Source organism: Ptiloglossa arizonensis, chromosome 2 (genome assembly GCF_051014685.1).
Source record: "Ptiloglossa arizonensis isolate GNS036 chromosome 2, iyPtiAriz1_principal, whole genome shotgun sequence".
Taxonomy (NCBI): Eukaryota; Metazoa; Arthropoda; class Insecta; order Hymenoptera; family Colletidae; genus Ptiloglossa; species Ptiloglossa arizonensis.
In genome coordinates this window covers 19,162,877-19,178,932 of record NC_135049.1, presented here as the reverse complement: position 1 = coordinate 19,178,932, position 16,056 = coordinate 19,162,877, and the positions used below count along the sequence as shown (strand labels likewise).

Here is a 16,056-nt window from a genome sequence, read left to right as displayed (position 1 = left end):
CAGAATGAATTTAAAAACACCTCGAGAAGGTTAAGTAAACATTTCTCGAAATTTCAAGATTGTTGATATACTCTTCTCTTTACTACATCCAAATCACTGTTTTCGGTTTTCTTTACTCAAGAATTCAAGAATCGATGAAATTTTCGCGCGATCGATTCGGTGCAACGATGCACTCCAAAAGTGCAACCGAACGTACAATATCCAAATCTGGACGATAATAATTCATTTTTCTCCAAAAGTGCAAACTATTTCGCAATATCAAACTCTGAACGATAATAATACATTTTTTTCACAAATGATCAATATTTCAACACCACAATGAATTTGAAAACACCTCGAGAAGGTTAAGTAAACATTTCTCGAAATTTCCAGATCGTCGATCTACTCTTGTCTTTACTAAACCCAAATCACTGTTCTCCGTTTCCTTTACCCAAGAACTCAAGAATCGAAGAAATTTTCGCGCGATCGATTCGGTGCAACGATGCACTCCAAAAGTGCAATCTGACGTACGATATCCAAATCTGGACGATAATAATTCATTTTTCACCAAAAGTGCAAACTATTTCGTAATATTAAGCTCTGAACGACAATAATAAATTTTTTCCACGAATGATCGATATTTCACTACCACAATGAATTTAAAAACACCCCAAGAAAGTTAAGTAAAATTTCCTCGAAATTTCCAGATCGTCGATATACTTTTCTCTTCATTAAATCTAAATCACTGTTCTCGGTTTCCTTTACCAAAGAACACAAGAATCGAAGAAATGTCCCCGCGATCGATTCCCACCCACTTTTAACCCACCCGATGTTATCGACTTAGGGGGAGGGACGGGGGGTGGGTAAATCGCTCGGGTAACTCCCTGCAACGACGAAAGAAACTGACGGTGAAATATTCACTGGTTTTCCACAGCGCGAACGGGAGGGCGCCAGTATCCAGTAAGCCGCCCCTGCCTCCGCAGCCACCCCGCGTCGGGGCGCTGAGCTCGAGACCGTCGACGGGCGCGTCGGCGGCGTCGGCGGCGTCGGCGGCATCGGCGGCGGCGGTAGCGGCGGCGTCGGCGTCGTCTTCGTCGCGCCGACGCGCGGCCACGGACCTTGGAAATCCGGCGGCCATCGAGATGGCGAAAGCCCGTGCGATGCAGGCCGCCCAGGAGCGCCCGGTCGGCCTGCTCGAGACCGACCTCGACGAGGCCGTGCCGTCGACAACGACCACCGCCTCAGCGAACGCCACCGGCAAGAAGACCAGGAGCCTGCTCAATCTGAATCATACCTCGACCACCCCGCGACTCAGGCCGGAGCACGCCCTCCACGTACCCCAGTCGCCCGTCGGCGCTTCGCACAGGAGCCCCCAAGACGACGGCGCCGCGTCCACCATCAATCAACGGCCACACAAATCCATGGAGTTCCTCCTCGACAAGGAGAATCTGCATTTCGTCAAGGTGAGTACCAGAAACGAAACATTAACCAATATCTATGTATGTATATATACTTAGCCTCGTATCGTCGCGTCGCTTGGGTGATGGTACTCGGGATTGGCTCGTGTAAAGGGGAAAGGAAACAACAAGGAGCTCTGTCGTGTGTGTGTGTGTTTTTTTCTTTTTTTTTTTTTAGAAAGATTCTCGGGGAGAGAATCCAGGGGATTGGGTTCGGTCGGTCGAGTTACACAGAGACGCGTCAATCGCTCCGAATCGATAGATCCAGGTTGACAGCAGCATATGGTGACGACACGGGCTCTCGTTAGTGTAGGTTCGGTGCGGAACCAGCTCCTCGTAGGATTGTTTTCCCTCTTGGTTTCGCGAACGAAAACAACCGGGATGGTTCGGGTCGCGGGACGGATCTCGGAGTTGGACGAACGGGGATTTGGTTACGGATGCGCGCGTTGCGGCTGGGTGATTCGTTTAATTGTGTTTCTTCGGTGTTTTTTATCGCGTAGACGTGGTAAAGAATCGAAACTGGAGGAATCGATTTCGAAAGTATCGCGTCGAGTTATAGGGACTGATTTACGTGTACGTTTCCGCGGAGTTGTCAATCGACGATTAGAATTTTTCGGACGGTATTGCGAGAGCGTTTCGAGCGCGTTTGTCGGTCGACGTTGCGGAATCGATTTCGAAGGTCGAGTTTGAGTCGCGTCGTGTTTGAATTACGCACAGAGGCGTTCACTCCGGGCGGTGTGTAATGCGCGGAATTGGTAATCGACGATAACCGTTCGTCTAAAACGTATCGCGAGCGTTTTACGATTGTTCAACGGTGGGAAAGGATCGTCCCGGCGCGAGAGAATCCATTTTAGAACGATCGAGTTCGGTTGCGTCGGGTTTGAATTCCGCCCGGAGGCGTTCACTTCGAATGGTGTACGTTTCTACGAATTGGACGAATTACGTCGCTTCATCGAAACGCGTTGCGATTTTCGCGTGTACGTTCCTCGATGTTGAGAACCTTCAATCGATTTTGACAATATCGACTTTGAGTCGAGTCGAGTCGAGTTTGAATTCTACACATAGGCGTACACTCCGAGTGGTATGTTTCTTGGAATTTTAAATCACCGTAACGATAACAATTTATTAAAACACTTCGTGATTATTTCTCTCTAGAGGTTGATAACTTCGAATCGTGAAGAAATCGATTTCGAAAGTATCGAGTTTGAGTCAAGTCGAGTCGAGTTTGAATTCCACACATAGGCGTTCACTTCGAATAGTGTACATTTCTTAGAATTGTAAATCACCGTGACGACAACGATTTGTTAAAACACTTCGTGATTATTTTTCTCTGGAGGTTGATAACTTCGAATCATGAAGAAATCGATTTCGAAAGTATCGAGTTTGAGTCAAGTCGAGTCGAGTTTGAATTCCACACATAGACATTCACTCCTAATAATTCACTCCTACATTTCTTAAAATTGTAAATTACCGTGACGACAACGATTTATTAAAACACTTCGTGATTATTTTTCTCACAACGTTGATAATTTCCAATCGCGAAGAAATTGACTTCGAAACAATCGTATTCGAGTCAAGTCAAGTCGAGTTTGAATTCCACACATAGACGTCCATTCCTAATAATTCACTCTTAATAATTCACTCCAGCAATTCACTCCTAATAATTCACTCCTACATTTCCTAAAATTGTAAATCACCGTGACGACAACGATTTGTTAAAACACTTCGTGATTATTTTTCTCACAACGTTGATAATTTCCAATCGCGAAGAAATCGGCTTCGAAACTATCGTATTACGAGTCGAATCGAGCCGAGTACGAATAACGCTCAGAGACGTTCACTCCGTAACGGTTTGTACGTCGAACGGAATTGTTAATCGCCGCGACGATAACGATTTATTAAAACGCATCGTGATTGTTTTTCGCGTGGTTGTTTTCATCGACCGCCGGCTAATTGCGCGCTCGCCGCGATTGTCAATTTAATTGACTACGAATAATGAACGTTAAACGGTGGCTCGCGATAGACTTCCATCGGAGGCGTTCGACGCGAGGGGGATACTACTATTATTAAAAACGTTATCGATACACGCGCGTGGTGGTGTAACACGTTCCGTGATAACGTATCGAAGGATAACGATTTTAGACGGTGGTTTCAGCACGAAACGTCCGTGCGACCGCGAGATTCGTCCACGAGAACGCGAACGTCGAAACAAACGTTAAAGGAGTCACGGGAAGCCGAACGAGGCCTTTGGTGATCAATGGCCGATCGAACGTGTTGCTTTTCAGGTTTCCTCTCGTCTCCGTTGCACACGGCGTCGTTAATTCCCGCTAGACGGATTTCCATCCGCCAGATACTCGATAACCGTGCATCTTCGCGAGATATTCGCGAGGTATTCAGTCCCCTAAGCTTCGTAAGAGTAATCTATCGGCTTCGGATGACTTAAGTGTCTCTCGGGCGATTACACACGATCGCGCCGCGGAGATGCACGAACGTGACTTCGAAGTCGAAATATGGAGTTTCTCGAAAGCGTGAACGCGGTTCGGTTTGCTTCGGGACCGAGTTACTCGAGGATAACTAGATTCCTTCGTCTCGTCTAAGAGAAGATTATTTCTTCGTTGTACGAGAGATTTCGGGGTGTTCTTAAATATTTTTCTTCACGGTAAATTCACCGTGTTGAATTTTAGCGCGTGGAACGAGTACGAGGTTCGATTTTGAAATATTTCGATGAAGGAAAATTTTTTTTTTCTTCTTATTTTTGCAGTACAGTGTATAGCTTCATTTTTGTCATTTGTCGAGTACGAGGTTCGATTTTGAAATATTTCGATGAAGGAAAAACTTTTCTTTTTCTTCTTATTTTTGCAGTACAGTGTATAGCTTCATTTTTGTCATTTGTCGAGTACGAGGTTCGATTTTGAAATATTTCGATGAAGGAAAAACTTTTCTTTTTCTTCTTATTTTTGCAGTACAGTGTATAGCTTCATTTTTGTCATTTGTCGAGTACGAGGTTCGATTTTGAAATATTTCAATGAAGGGAAAACTTTTCTTTTTCTTCTTATTTTTGCAGTCCAGTGTATAGCTTCATTTTTGTCATTTGTCGATCGAAGAATCCCGACGCATCGATTTCCTTATCGATTCGATGGTTTCGAAACAAAAGCAATATAATTTTAAGAAAACTTTTCCATATTGCCACGAATGCATTGAGGCGTACCGACTTCCGATTGGTTAGAATGCGGTTGGCGGTGCACGCTGATTGGCAGTGAGTCCGGTGCATTCGTGCTTGTGTGGAGAAACTTTTTTCGAAGCCGGTGCACATTGAAATTTTTCTACTCGGGTCAGGTAAATTTTTAACGGAATACGGAAACAGTTTTGAACAATCGCTACCGTCGGTCGTCGAAACACTCTCGAACCGTTTAACAGAAACTGGTTAGTAAATTTCTTAAATTATAAATACGGATACAGATTTTTCTGAGCATTAAAGATCATTAGTTTCTTCTTCTCAAAAAATTGGAGTTTAATTTAATCGTAAACCAGGCGGTATTAATAATCGACAACCTTGGTCTTCGAGTTTGCACACTTTGCTAAATTAAACAGACTTAACTTATTAATCCGTGAACATCCAAACTGATCGTATTTACAGATATTTAAATATACCTTTGAAAATTGCATTCGTCGCATCGCGTGAATGTTCAGCTCAAATAAAAGATTCATCGATTGAAATTAGATTTTACAACACTATTCTTAGACAAGTGTCTCGCGTTTTATGTAATATATATTTATTTATCCATTCCACGTGCAATAAAAAGTAATAACAAACTACAATTTCTCAATATCATAAAGCTACTCGTTTCAACATCCCTTGAAATAATCTCGAATAAGTAAATCGTACGAATTCTTCTCATTTTCATTCGAATAAAATTCACGCGATACGCTTTGGTATAGATTAGGTAATGTATCAATCTTCGAACGATGAAACGTCATAGTGAAGATTATGGTTTCGACTTATCGATTCCACGTGCAATAAAAATAATAACAAACTACAATTTCTCAATATTATAAAGTTAATCGTTTCAAAATCCCTTGAAATAATCTCGAATAAGTAAATCGTACGAATTCTTCTCATTTTCATTCGAATAAAATTCACGCGATGCACTTTGGTATACATTAGGTAATATATCAATCTTCGAACGACGAAACGTCATAGTAAAGATTATGGTTTCGACTTATCGATTCCACGTGCAATAAAAATAATAACAAACTACAATTTCTCAATATCATAAAGTTACTCGTTTCAACATCCCTTGAAATAATCTCGAATAAGTAAATCGTACGAATTCTTCTCATTTTCATTCGAATAAAATTCACGCGATGCGCTTTGGTATAGATTAGGTAATGTATCAATCTTCGAACGACGAAACGTCACTGTAGAGATTATGGTTTCGACGTATCGATTCCTTTTAACGCGATCAATCGACAACACCGTTAGACCCATTGGATACTGTGTTCCGTTTTCGGGTATGTACGAAACGTATTTTCGTTTCCTTCAATATGTGGAATCGAAATCGATAGAATCTCCGTGCAAGGTTCTGGGAATACCGTGAAACACCGGGTCCGCATTGGCGGAGCCTTTCGTGGATTTCCCTTCGCACCTTTCGGTGCATCCACACACTGAACCGTTTTAATTCACACTGTGCAACGACCGGGAGAAATCAATTTAGTTTCTTGCGACCACCGCAATGGAAATTGAATTTCATGCGATTCCATTCACGGCGACTTTAATTGACAGGGTCCGTTAAACCGCGCGATCAGTGTGAAACGGTCGCAGAATGTTTCCAAAATTAAATCAGTGGAACTTGTGCACGGGCACGTAGTAAAATACAGGGTGTCCCGTTTTATTTTCTCAATTTATACCCCCTAGGGAGTGACAATTGGTTGAAAAAATTCTACACGCGCGTGTGCGAACGTTTTCGATCGATCGTTTTCGATATAAATTAAAATTAACCGAAAACATATTTCGTACGTTCGAGAAATCGGTGATCATTGGCGTAGACTGCCGTGAGAATGAATTTAATTCAAAGTTGTTCGAAAATTGTCGATGTAGCTTTTGGAAAAGAATAAAAAAATGTATTCATGCTGGTAATAGATTTGAATAGTTTGAGATCGAGACAGTTGAATCAATCTCGTAATTTTACAATTGGTTGAAAAAATTGTACACACGCGTGTGCGAACGTTTTCGATCGATCGTTTTCGATATAAATCGAAATTAATCGAAAAAATATTTCGTACGTTCGAGAAATTGGTGATCATTGGCGTAGACTGCCAATAGTCGGATAAATTCGAGTAGTTGGATAAATTCGTAAGAACGAATTTAATTCAAAATTGTTCGAAAATTGTCGATGTAGCTTTTGGAAAGAAATTCAAAAATGTATTCACGATGGTAATAGATTTGAATAATTTGAGATTGGAATAGTTGAATCAATTTCGTAATTTTATTTTCAAATTCTACGAAACATTCGTGCAATACGTGGTACACAAGTTGGATATTTTTAATAATATTGCGAATAGGACATCAGCGAAACGTTCACAAAACGACATCGTCGCATATTTCTTTGTAAATTTTTACCGAGCTTCCGACCTATTTTAACATGTTTCTTCTTTTTTATTGCGACGTATTTCCCGCGATTTATAGCGCATAGGTTATGTCTGGCTACGAACGAGTAAGTTCCACTCGTGTTTATACGAATATATGTTTGTGCTTATTCCACGATCTAAATTTTATCGAACCAAAGGAAAAATTATGAGCATTTGAATCATCGCAATCTAACCTCACATCGGTAGGAATTCATGAATCTTTAATTAATAGAACTTTGCTAATAAGAAATTAGCAAATCTATTTTCAAGCTAATTTTAACCGTTAAAACGAAGGAATTAAATACTCGAGGACTTGAAATTTAAACATAAACGACCCCATTAAAACGAGAAATCACTCTGGCAGTAACAGTTTCATGCCGATCGTACAACTCGATAAAAGTAACAATTAGAAAATGACCAATATATTTTCCCTTACAGATTACGTATACCTACAATCATAAATTCTCTTCCCAGTAATATACAACGACTCTCGATCCCAAAACGTACACTAACATCTAAACAAAGCCGTGTACCTCGATCGTAAATTTCGTCAATATTTTTCATACTTCAAATATAAACAAATTCGAACACTCTGTACACATGTGCGCGTCACGGATAAATATTTCATTCGTACGAAAACGTCGCATTAAATTTCTGCGCGTGCGGGATATATTTCGTTCTACAATTGAATTTCAAATTTGCATTCAACGAATACCGGATAACAAGATCTTGTATTTTACACGTCGTTAGAAAGTTTTATCCGAATGTTATATACATATTGGTTTCTTCGGAAAGTCATTAAGTATTTTTTGGTGAAAATGAAACAATTTTTTTAGAGCGTATAAACATTTTCTTAAATTAAATATTCTCCATTTTGAAAATATATATATATACATTTTGATTTAAATTACTATTAAACAATTATTTAATCAATATAATATCTAAAATAGAATTATTTTTTACATTCTAAAAACAACAATACACAAACACGATTCAAGTATTTCCTACAGTGGATCATCTATTCATCCAACAAGTTCCTCTAAAAATTTAAATACAAATTTAAATTTAATATATATATATATTTACATTTTGTTCGTTTTTGGCGCGCGTTTACATACCCGTAGTAATAACAAGTTGACGTTCTCGGTTCGTACAAACGAAGTCGCGATAAAGTCCCCTTTGTTTTTACTCGAATGTTACAAACGCCGCGAGGAATTGTCGCGACGCAGCGGACAATTTTTTCTCATTTTTATGGGGTCGCATTATATAAAACGCGCATACGTCCGTGGTCGTTACGTGGATATTTTTCCCGGTTGGTGCGATATCGTATTCGGTCAACCGATGTCCTGCAAAAAGACGATACCCAATGCGACAAGGTCGGTGGTACGTAAGCCCGATGCTTGTATAATTTATTGTTCGCGCGCGCGCGCGCCAACTTTTGAATCGTTTGAACGCGAGTACCGAGCCGCCGGTGGATAATCGCGATACACACAACACATTTGCATTTTACATACACCTACCGATACTTACTAGAGAATTTTACATGGATATCGAACGATACCGACCACTCGAATTTCTCTTATCGTCCAAAAATGGAAACTTTCACGATTTTGTTTTTCATCGTTGTGTTCCAGCTTGCACCAGAGTGTCCCTCGAACGATAAACAATGAAATTAGAATAACTTGGTTCTACGAATATGTAAAAATAAGACATGGAAACGTTAGACAGTGGGACAGCTTCATTTGGGAATTGTAACGAAATTTTAGAAACGAAGGTGTTTACATTACGGTTTGGAAACAGGTTGGTCGTGTTTGTACATTAAGATGAAAATGTTGCGTGGACACTGGTCCTGGAATAACTTTGTTCGAAAGTTGCGAGAGAATTATGAAAACGAAAGTATTTGAATTACGATATTAGAACAGGTCTGGTGCGTTTATCTGATAGGATGCAAATGTTGCATAGACATTGGTCTCGGATCGTTTCAAAGGTGTAATAAAAATGTCAAAACAGGGATATTTACATTAACATACCAGAGTAGGTCGGTTGACTGTGTCCAATAGGATGAAAATATTGCACAGACATTGGTTTTAATAATTGCTTCGTCTGGAAGTTAGAACAAAATTGTGATAATATAGGTGTATTTACGTTGCGATATCGAAACAGGTCGACTGTGTTTGCCCAATAAGACGAGAATATTGCATAAACATTGGTGTCGAAACAGCTTCGTCCGAACGTTACAACAAAATTTGTGAAAATTAGAAAAACGGTAACTTTTTGCTGTATTTACGTTACGATACGCGAATAGGTAGTATCTAATCTTCGTTCAAAGTGTCTATCCTTGAACCAAAAAGACCATATTCTACCACTGATACCATTTGTAAAATTTGTAACCGTTTATCGGAGTGAACAGAAACAATTTTCTGCACGATAGTAGATGTACTGTTCGTCAGTGGAAAGAAGGCACACCTATCCCTGTTATTGCAGTTGTTCAATGACCATTCAACCAATTAGAGAAATATACGTGTGCTATCTTTCTATAAGTAGTTGCGCCATTTATTCACCGGTGTACAGTACACACTTGCAAAACTTTGTGTAAGAATATCACATCGTGACGGTAATGTGCTAATTGGAGGTTACGTATTAATAATTTTCAAGACCGACTTCCAAGATTTCAGATACCATTGTAACGCGAACAGAGTGGAATCGTTGCTTTGTTTATTTTCAAAATTTTGTCTCGATCGATGAAATCGTTTCGGACCTATATTTGAATCAATGTTCTCGCTTTATTTTTCTTCGTAGAACACACGGTGATCGTTCGATCGTTTAACTCGGGAACACTCTGTATATCGAGCATACATCACGATCACAGCACGAATACGAAGTATCGATGTCGATTGAAAAGTTCCGCCGACAGCCAACGTATTTAGTAGTAGAGTTATTCTAGTAGACTCCACTAAGTAGATTCTACTAAGTAGACGTTGTTCAGCGTTGAACGTCAACTTTCTACACACTTCCCGTGACTCCGAACTTCGATTCGAATGATCACGATATACGGGGTGGTTCGATAACAATTGCTACCTGGTAGAAATTTTTTAATTGTCGGTTCGAGGAGAAACTGTTTTACACGAACGATAATACGTCTTTGTTTCACCTCGACGCAAATTAATAGAGACGCGAATACTTTCTCAAAGAAAGATGCGATTTCGATCGCACGAGGGAATGCAATTTCGTTCGATCTCGTCTTGAATGAAATTTGTTAATACCGATAAGATAAACACGGCAATAAAGATATCTCTCGCCCTGAAAACTCGCTGTAATTCTTTCGACGTCCCCGCTCGTTGAACGATTAGAAAATCTAGAGTAGTAGTCCACGGTGTTAGCTCATTGTTGTGATTTATTGAAGTCACTTCAGGGTCACCCTGTTACAGGCTATTGAATTCGTCTTTTGTTGTGACTTATTGAAGTCACTTCAAGGTGACCTTGTTACAGCACGGTGAATTCGGCTTTTGTCGGGACTTATTGGAGCCGCTTCAAGGTCATTTTGTCGCAGATTATCAAATTTTTATCTATCGTCACGAATTATCAAAACTCGTCTCGTTTAGTCGAATCGTTGTATTCGACTTTTGAGAATCGTCACGCTTGCTTCGAGATCTCTGAGAATTCGATCATCTTGTCACAGATTATCAAATATTTATCTATCGACACGAGTTATCAAAACTCGTCTCGTTTAGTCGAATCGTTGTATTCGACTTTTGACAATCGTCACGGTTGCTTCGAGATCTCTGAGAATTCGATCATATTGTCACAGATTATAAAATATTTATCTATCGTCACGAGTTATCAAAACTCCTCTCGTTTACTCGAATCGTTGTATTCGACTTTTGAGAATTGTCACGGTTGCTTCGAAATCTCTAAGAATTCGAGAAACAAAAGAACGAAATAATTCGTTAAATTCCACGAAGAACGGTTATTCCCAAAATCGACGAACGACTAAATTTATTTCAGGGTGCCAATTGTTGTCGACTCAGCCTGTACATCGTGCCACTAACCATGATTGCACGTAGTAGTCACCTAGATCCGACGATGGGTATCCACGAGAGCCCTCGAGAACTGTTCCCTATTTTGCTATCGAACGCAACCGGGTCGACTATAGCAAAGCGTTATAGCGCGAACTTCTGGAATCGAGATATGAATTTAAGAGCACCGTCGACAACGAAACCCAAAGGGAAGAGGTCGTCGTAGTCTTTGATAGGAGCCGACCGGCATCGTCCTGCTTTCTCCGCGTTATACTTCGTCGGCCAACCCGGCTCTATTATGCCTGTTGGCGAAAGATCATTGCATCGATCGATAATGCCGCCGATGTAATTACCGGGACGACTTCGACACTCTCTCGGGCTCGTTGCGCTCGTCTGGTTGGCATCGTTAAGCTCTGTTGCATTTAACAAGCCCCGATCGTTCGTTTCGGACTCGTATTTTCTATTTTATCGAACGTCACCTTGGTAAACATTATCTTCGCATCACAATTCTCACCTACGGTGGACAAAAAGATTGCATCTGGATGAAAATTAAATTTAGTAATCAATTGTTTCGCTATTCGAGAGCTTATCGTATCGTATTGTATCAATTGTAATAGGGAACTGAATAAATTGCATCTGGATGGGATTCGGAATGAAAAGGATTGAAAAAAGTGTCGTAAACGTCGAATAAAAATATTTGCAACAACGAAAGAGATTGTTGATTTATATCGCGGAAGAAAAACAATGTTTTTTGCGTTAAACTCGAACCGAAGGGTCGATTTTCTGGTACTTTGACTTCGGTTTAAATTTCATGTGGATGTTACTTGAAGAAAAATCTCTTATTAAATCCTCGCTTGGACACTGTACCGTGAAAGTGAAAGCGTAAGAGTTCGGACAGTTCTCGTAATGTTTTAACGATCTCCAAAGCGTTCCAGAGAGACGTTCCGCGAGTAATGAATCGTGAAATATCGTGTCGTGTGTTATTTTTATCTTGCCTTCAATTTTCGTGATCGTTGGTCGAATCGATTACGATTTATCGAGGTGTGAGAGGAAGGTAGCTCCAATAAGGGTCGATAGTTATAAGGTTACGCTTCATGGGATAGTCCACCGGATGATGAGCACGCATCGTGGGAGCAGGCCGAGTCGATCATTTGATTCACGGGGCTCTTCAATGATCGGACAAGTGATGAGAATCGTTGGCCTTTGAAACCTTCTTTATGTATCGCGTACCACCTACCTTTTGAAGGTTTTTTATCCCTACCGTTTCTCACGGATAAAATATTAGACGCGGTAGATATAACGCGAGTTTATAATTATGTTACACCGGGACGACCGTTTTGAAATTTTCACACTTTTCCGTGTAATTGATAACCGAAGCGACCGGCTGCACTGTACGATGTTATACGAGGGAAGAATTTCAATCCACCGTGATCGCTGCATACATTTTTATTAATATCAATGACACAAGCGTTACACAATCGATCGTTGTCGTGCATATTAAATGTAACGATCTACACTTCCGCTCGTAAGTCTGGCGATAGTAAACGTTGGACAAGAACGACGAATTTACGTCGTAAGATCGTTATTTCGATTATTCGAAAGTAACCATTTTAACTCGATTTAGAAACAACTTTTACCAAACGATCTTCGAGACAGTTTTGACATTAGTTTTGTTCCAATTATTTCCAAGATATTAACCCTTTGGACTCGAGAAGAGAACCTCGGTCGCCAACTAATTCACTGTACTATTTTCGATCAGGGAAAACTTGGTGGTTTGAAATTCAAATTGGTATTGAAATGTTACGTTCTTGTAGAGTGTAAACGCGTGTATGCGAAGTATATAAAAACCTTATATTCCAGATTAATTTTACGACTTAAAGGATTTTCTCGAGACGTTGGTTTCTGGTAACGAAGAAGCCTCGAGTTCAAGGGGTTAAATACAAATTGTTACGCAGATACGATCGATCGAATCTGCACGAATAAAGTATCAAATTGGAGAATCGCTAACCTTGATTTACTAAAAAAAAAAAAAATATAAACAACCCTCGCGTTCCGTTCAACTTTGTTTACTTAATTCCATCACATTCAATTCTAACTTGATCGTACGCTGCTCGATTCTCCTACACTTTGAGAGGACAATTTAGACACAAAACCCAGTTCGTAATCGTTTGCGCGCGAAAGCTTTTTAATTGAAACATTTCTCGGTGTTGTTTCCAGGCCCGCGCCTCACAACTAAATCCCAACCATCGAAAATTAGGTTCGCGTTGGGGCAAGCGCGTGCGTTGCGCGCAACGAAGAAAGGAAGCACTTTCATTTCGAATTCATCACTCGGAGTGGAGTCTCATTTACTTTAGAATCCCTTTCACTCGTCTCGATTTACGCTCTCCCCCGCGGAGGAGGAGGAGGAGGAGGAGAAGGAGGAGACGTAGGAGGAGGAACGCTCTCCTCCGTATCTCGCGCGAACGAATCGCGAGCAAACAGTCTTCAACGTTTGTTCGCCACGGACGTGCATGGCACATTTGTTCTAATTAGCATGCCGAAGAATTTCAATTTACCTGGCACGTATTCGATCGTTACCGCTGCATCCATCGCCGAACGGAACGACCAAGCGTGTGTAATTAGACCGGGTGCCTACTATCGCCTTTTGTAACTTTTGCTGAACAGACAGCGCCCGTCGGGCTCACATTCATCGTTCCGCCGCTTTGATATACGCATAATTGCGATTTTTCACCTCTATCCACCACCGTTTCCCCCACCACGTTCTCCTACGGTGCACAGTAATTCGCACACGCGGAAAAAATACCATCGAACGTCGTAGGTGGTGAGAGAGAGAGAGGGAGGGGGAAGATCGAGACGATTTAACGAAAAATTGATCGTTTTCCGATCGTGTACGAAATTGAACACGTTTCGAGGGGGTAGGTGAAGCGTTTTTCGAAGCGAAGCACCGTGCGTTTTTAGTTCATCACGCAATTCTCAACGATCGATGGCTGATGAACGCCATAAACAGAGCGAGAGGAAATTATCATTCTACCATAAGGCTTCACACTACGTGGACGTTAGGTACTTCGGAGGTTCGTATATATTTTCAGAGCGGTTTATAATTACACCGGCGTCCTCGATTTTAATTTCGCGTCGGACCGTTTCGCTCGACCCTGTCGCAGTTTAACAACGGTGGAGAGAAAAAGTTGGGAAAGTTGGACGATTCGACGGTGGCCGAAGCACGCGACCTCTGACGGCAGGAAGTGCATCGTTCGAACGCGAGAAGTATTTCAGCGCTTTCCGTTCCGTTATCTGGAGCGCGAGTAAACGCCCGTCTGAGGTATTCCGGGCGGGAACGGTCGATATCTCAGCCGCCATCGACTCTATCGAAAATATGCACGGGGCAAAAATGTTTCCAAATTTCATTCTCGATTACTTTCGTGGTATACTTTTTCCTCGTACGAGCGTTCCTAAGCGAGATACGGTGTATTTTGTAGACCATGGGTAACTCCTCGGTACAAAAATTAGTCCCGCGTAGTTGCAAGTAAAATTTTTAGTCAATCATCGACTCTATCGAAAATATACACGGGGCAAAAATGTTTCCAAATTTAATTCTCGACTACTTTCGTGGTATACTTTTTCCCTATACAAGAATTCTTAAGCGAGATATAGTGCATTTTATAGACCATGGGTAACTCCTCGGTACGAAAATTAGTCCTGCGTAGTTGCAAGTAGAATTTTGAGTCGATCATCGACTTTATCGAAAATATGCATGGGGCAAAAATGTTTCCATATTTAATTCTCGACAATTTTCGTGGTATACTTTTCCCCCGTACGAGCGTTCCTAAGCGAGATACAGTGCATTCTGTAGACCATGGGTTACTCCTCGGTACAAAAATTAATCCCGCGTAGTTGCAAGTAAAATTTTGAGTCAATCATCGACTCTATCGAAAATATGCATGGGGCAAGAATGTTTTCAAATTTAATTCTCGACAAATCTTGTAATATACTTTTTCCCCGTACGAACGTTCCTAAACGAGATATAGTGCATTTTATAGACCATGGGTAACTCCTCGGTACAAAAATTAGTCCCGCGTAGTTGCAAGTAAAATTTTTAGTCAATCATCGACTCTATCGAAAATATACACGGGGCAAGAATGTTTCCAAATTTAATTCTCGACTACTTTCGTGCTATACTTTTTCCGCGTACAAGAATTCCTAAGCGAGATATAGCGCATTTGATACTCCACGGGCAACTCCTCGGTACAAAAACGATCGGTCCCGCGTAGCTGCAAGCGGTTTGAAATTTTGACCCAGGTTGGCCCGTCGCTACCCTCCAATCTTCGTCTCGATCGTTTCCACAGTTTTCTCTCGATCGTCGTACGCGGCTGCTAATTCGGCCGAAAATTCTTGGAAATTCGATCACGGGACAATTTCCATCGTCCGTGCCGCGAAAGCACACAGGGGTAAAGCGAGTTAGCGTGCACGAGTAGTCCGTTGCACCGCCGCTCCTCCCCCACTCCCTCTCCCTCTCCCGCTACCCCCACTCCATCGACTCTGTTAGTCGCTATAATGTTTCATCTACCCACTCCGGTAGTCGCCATAATGTTCCGAGCAACGTACTGTGCGTCCGCGCGGGGCGAGCAGCGGACGAGACGCTTCCGTGAAACGTTCATGAATAAACAATGGCAGAAACTGTTCTTTTACGGTACCGGTGCTGGCGCAAATACACGCTCGCGTGTCTTCTCCAGTCGGGGCGCACGCTAGTGGCGATACAACGGAAACGCGGAACGAACGACCCGGCTAAAAAGGGTTCCGGCTGCGGTTCTCGGTACCCTACTACCTGCCCCCCCCCCCCCCCCCCACCACCACTCGCTATCCGCGTTCTGCATCGGGACGACCGAACCAGGTCCAGCATTAATTTCTGTTCTATATTTCTTCTCTCTCGTACCGGACCACCGAGCTCTACCTCTCCGAGGCGCGCCCTCTCTCGAGGT

The 16,056-nt window shown here is 41.6% G+C and overlaps 1 protein-coding gene across 9 annotated transcripts in view; it reads left to right on the top strand.

The window, feature by feature from the left end:
• LOC143143825 (uncharacterized) overlaps positions 1–16,056 on the top strand; it is a 134,402-nt gene that overhangs the window by 52,788 nt on the left and 65,558 nt on the right. For all 9 annotated transcript variants that reach the window (XM_076305547.1, XM_076305549.1, XM_076305551.1 and 6 more), the window contains exon 6: positions 914–1,442. In XM_076305547.1, the coding sequence (XP_076161662.1) occupies positions 914–1,442 (529 nt within the window). The remainder of the gene's footprint in view (positions 1–913; positions 1,443–16,056) is intronic.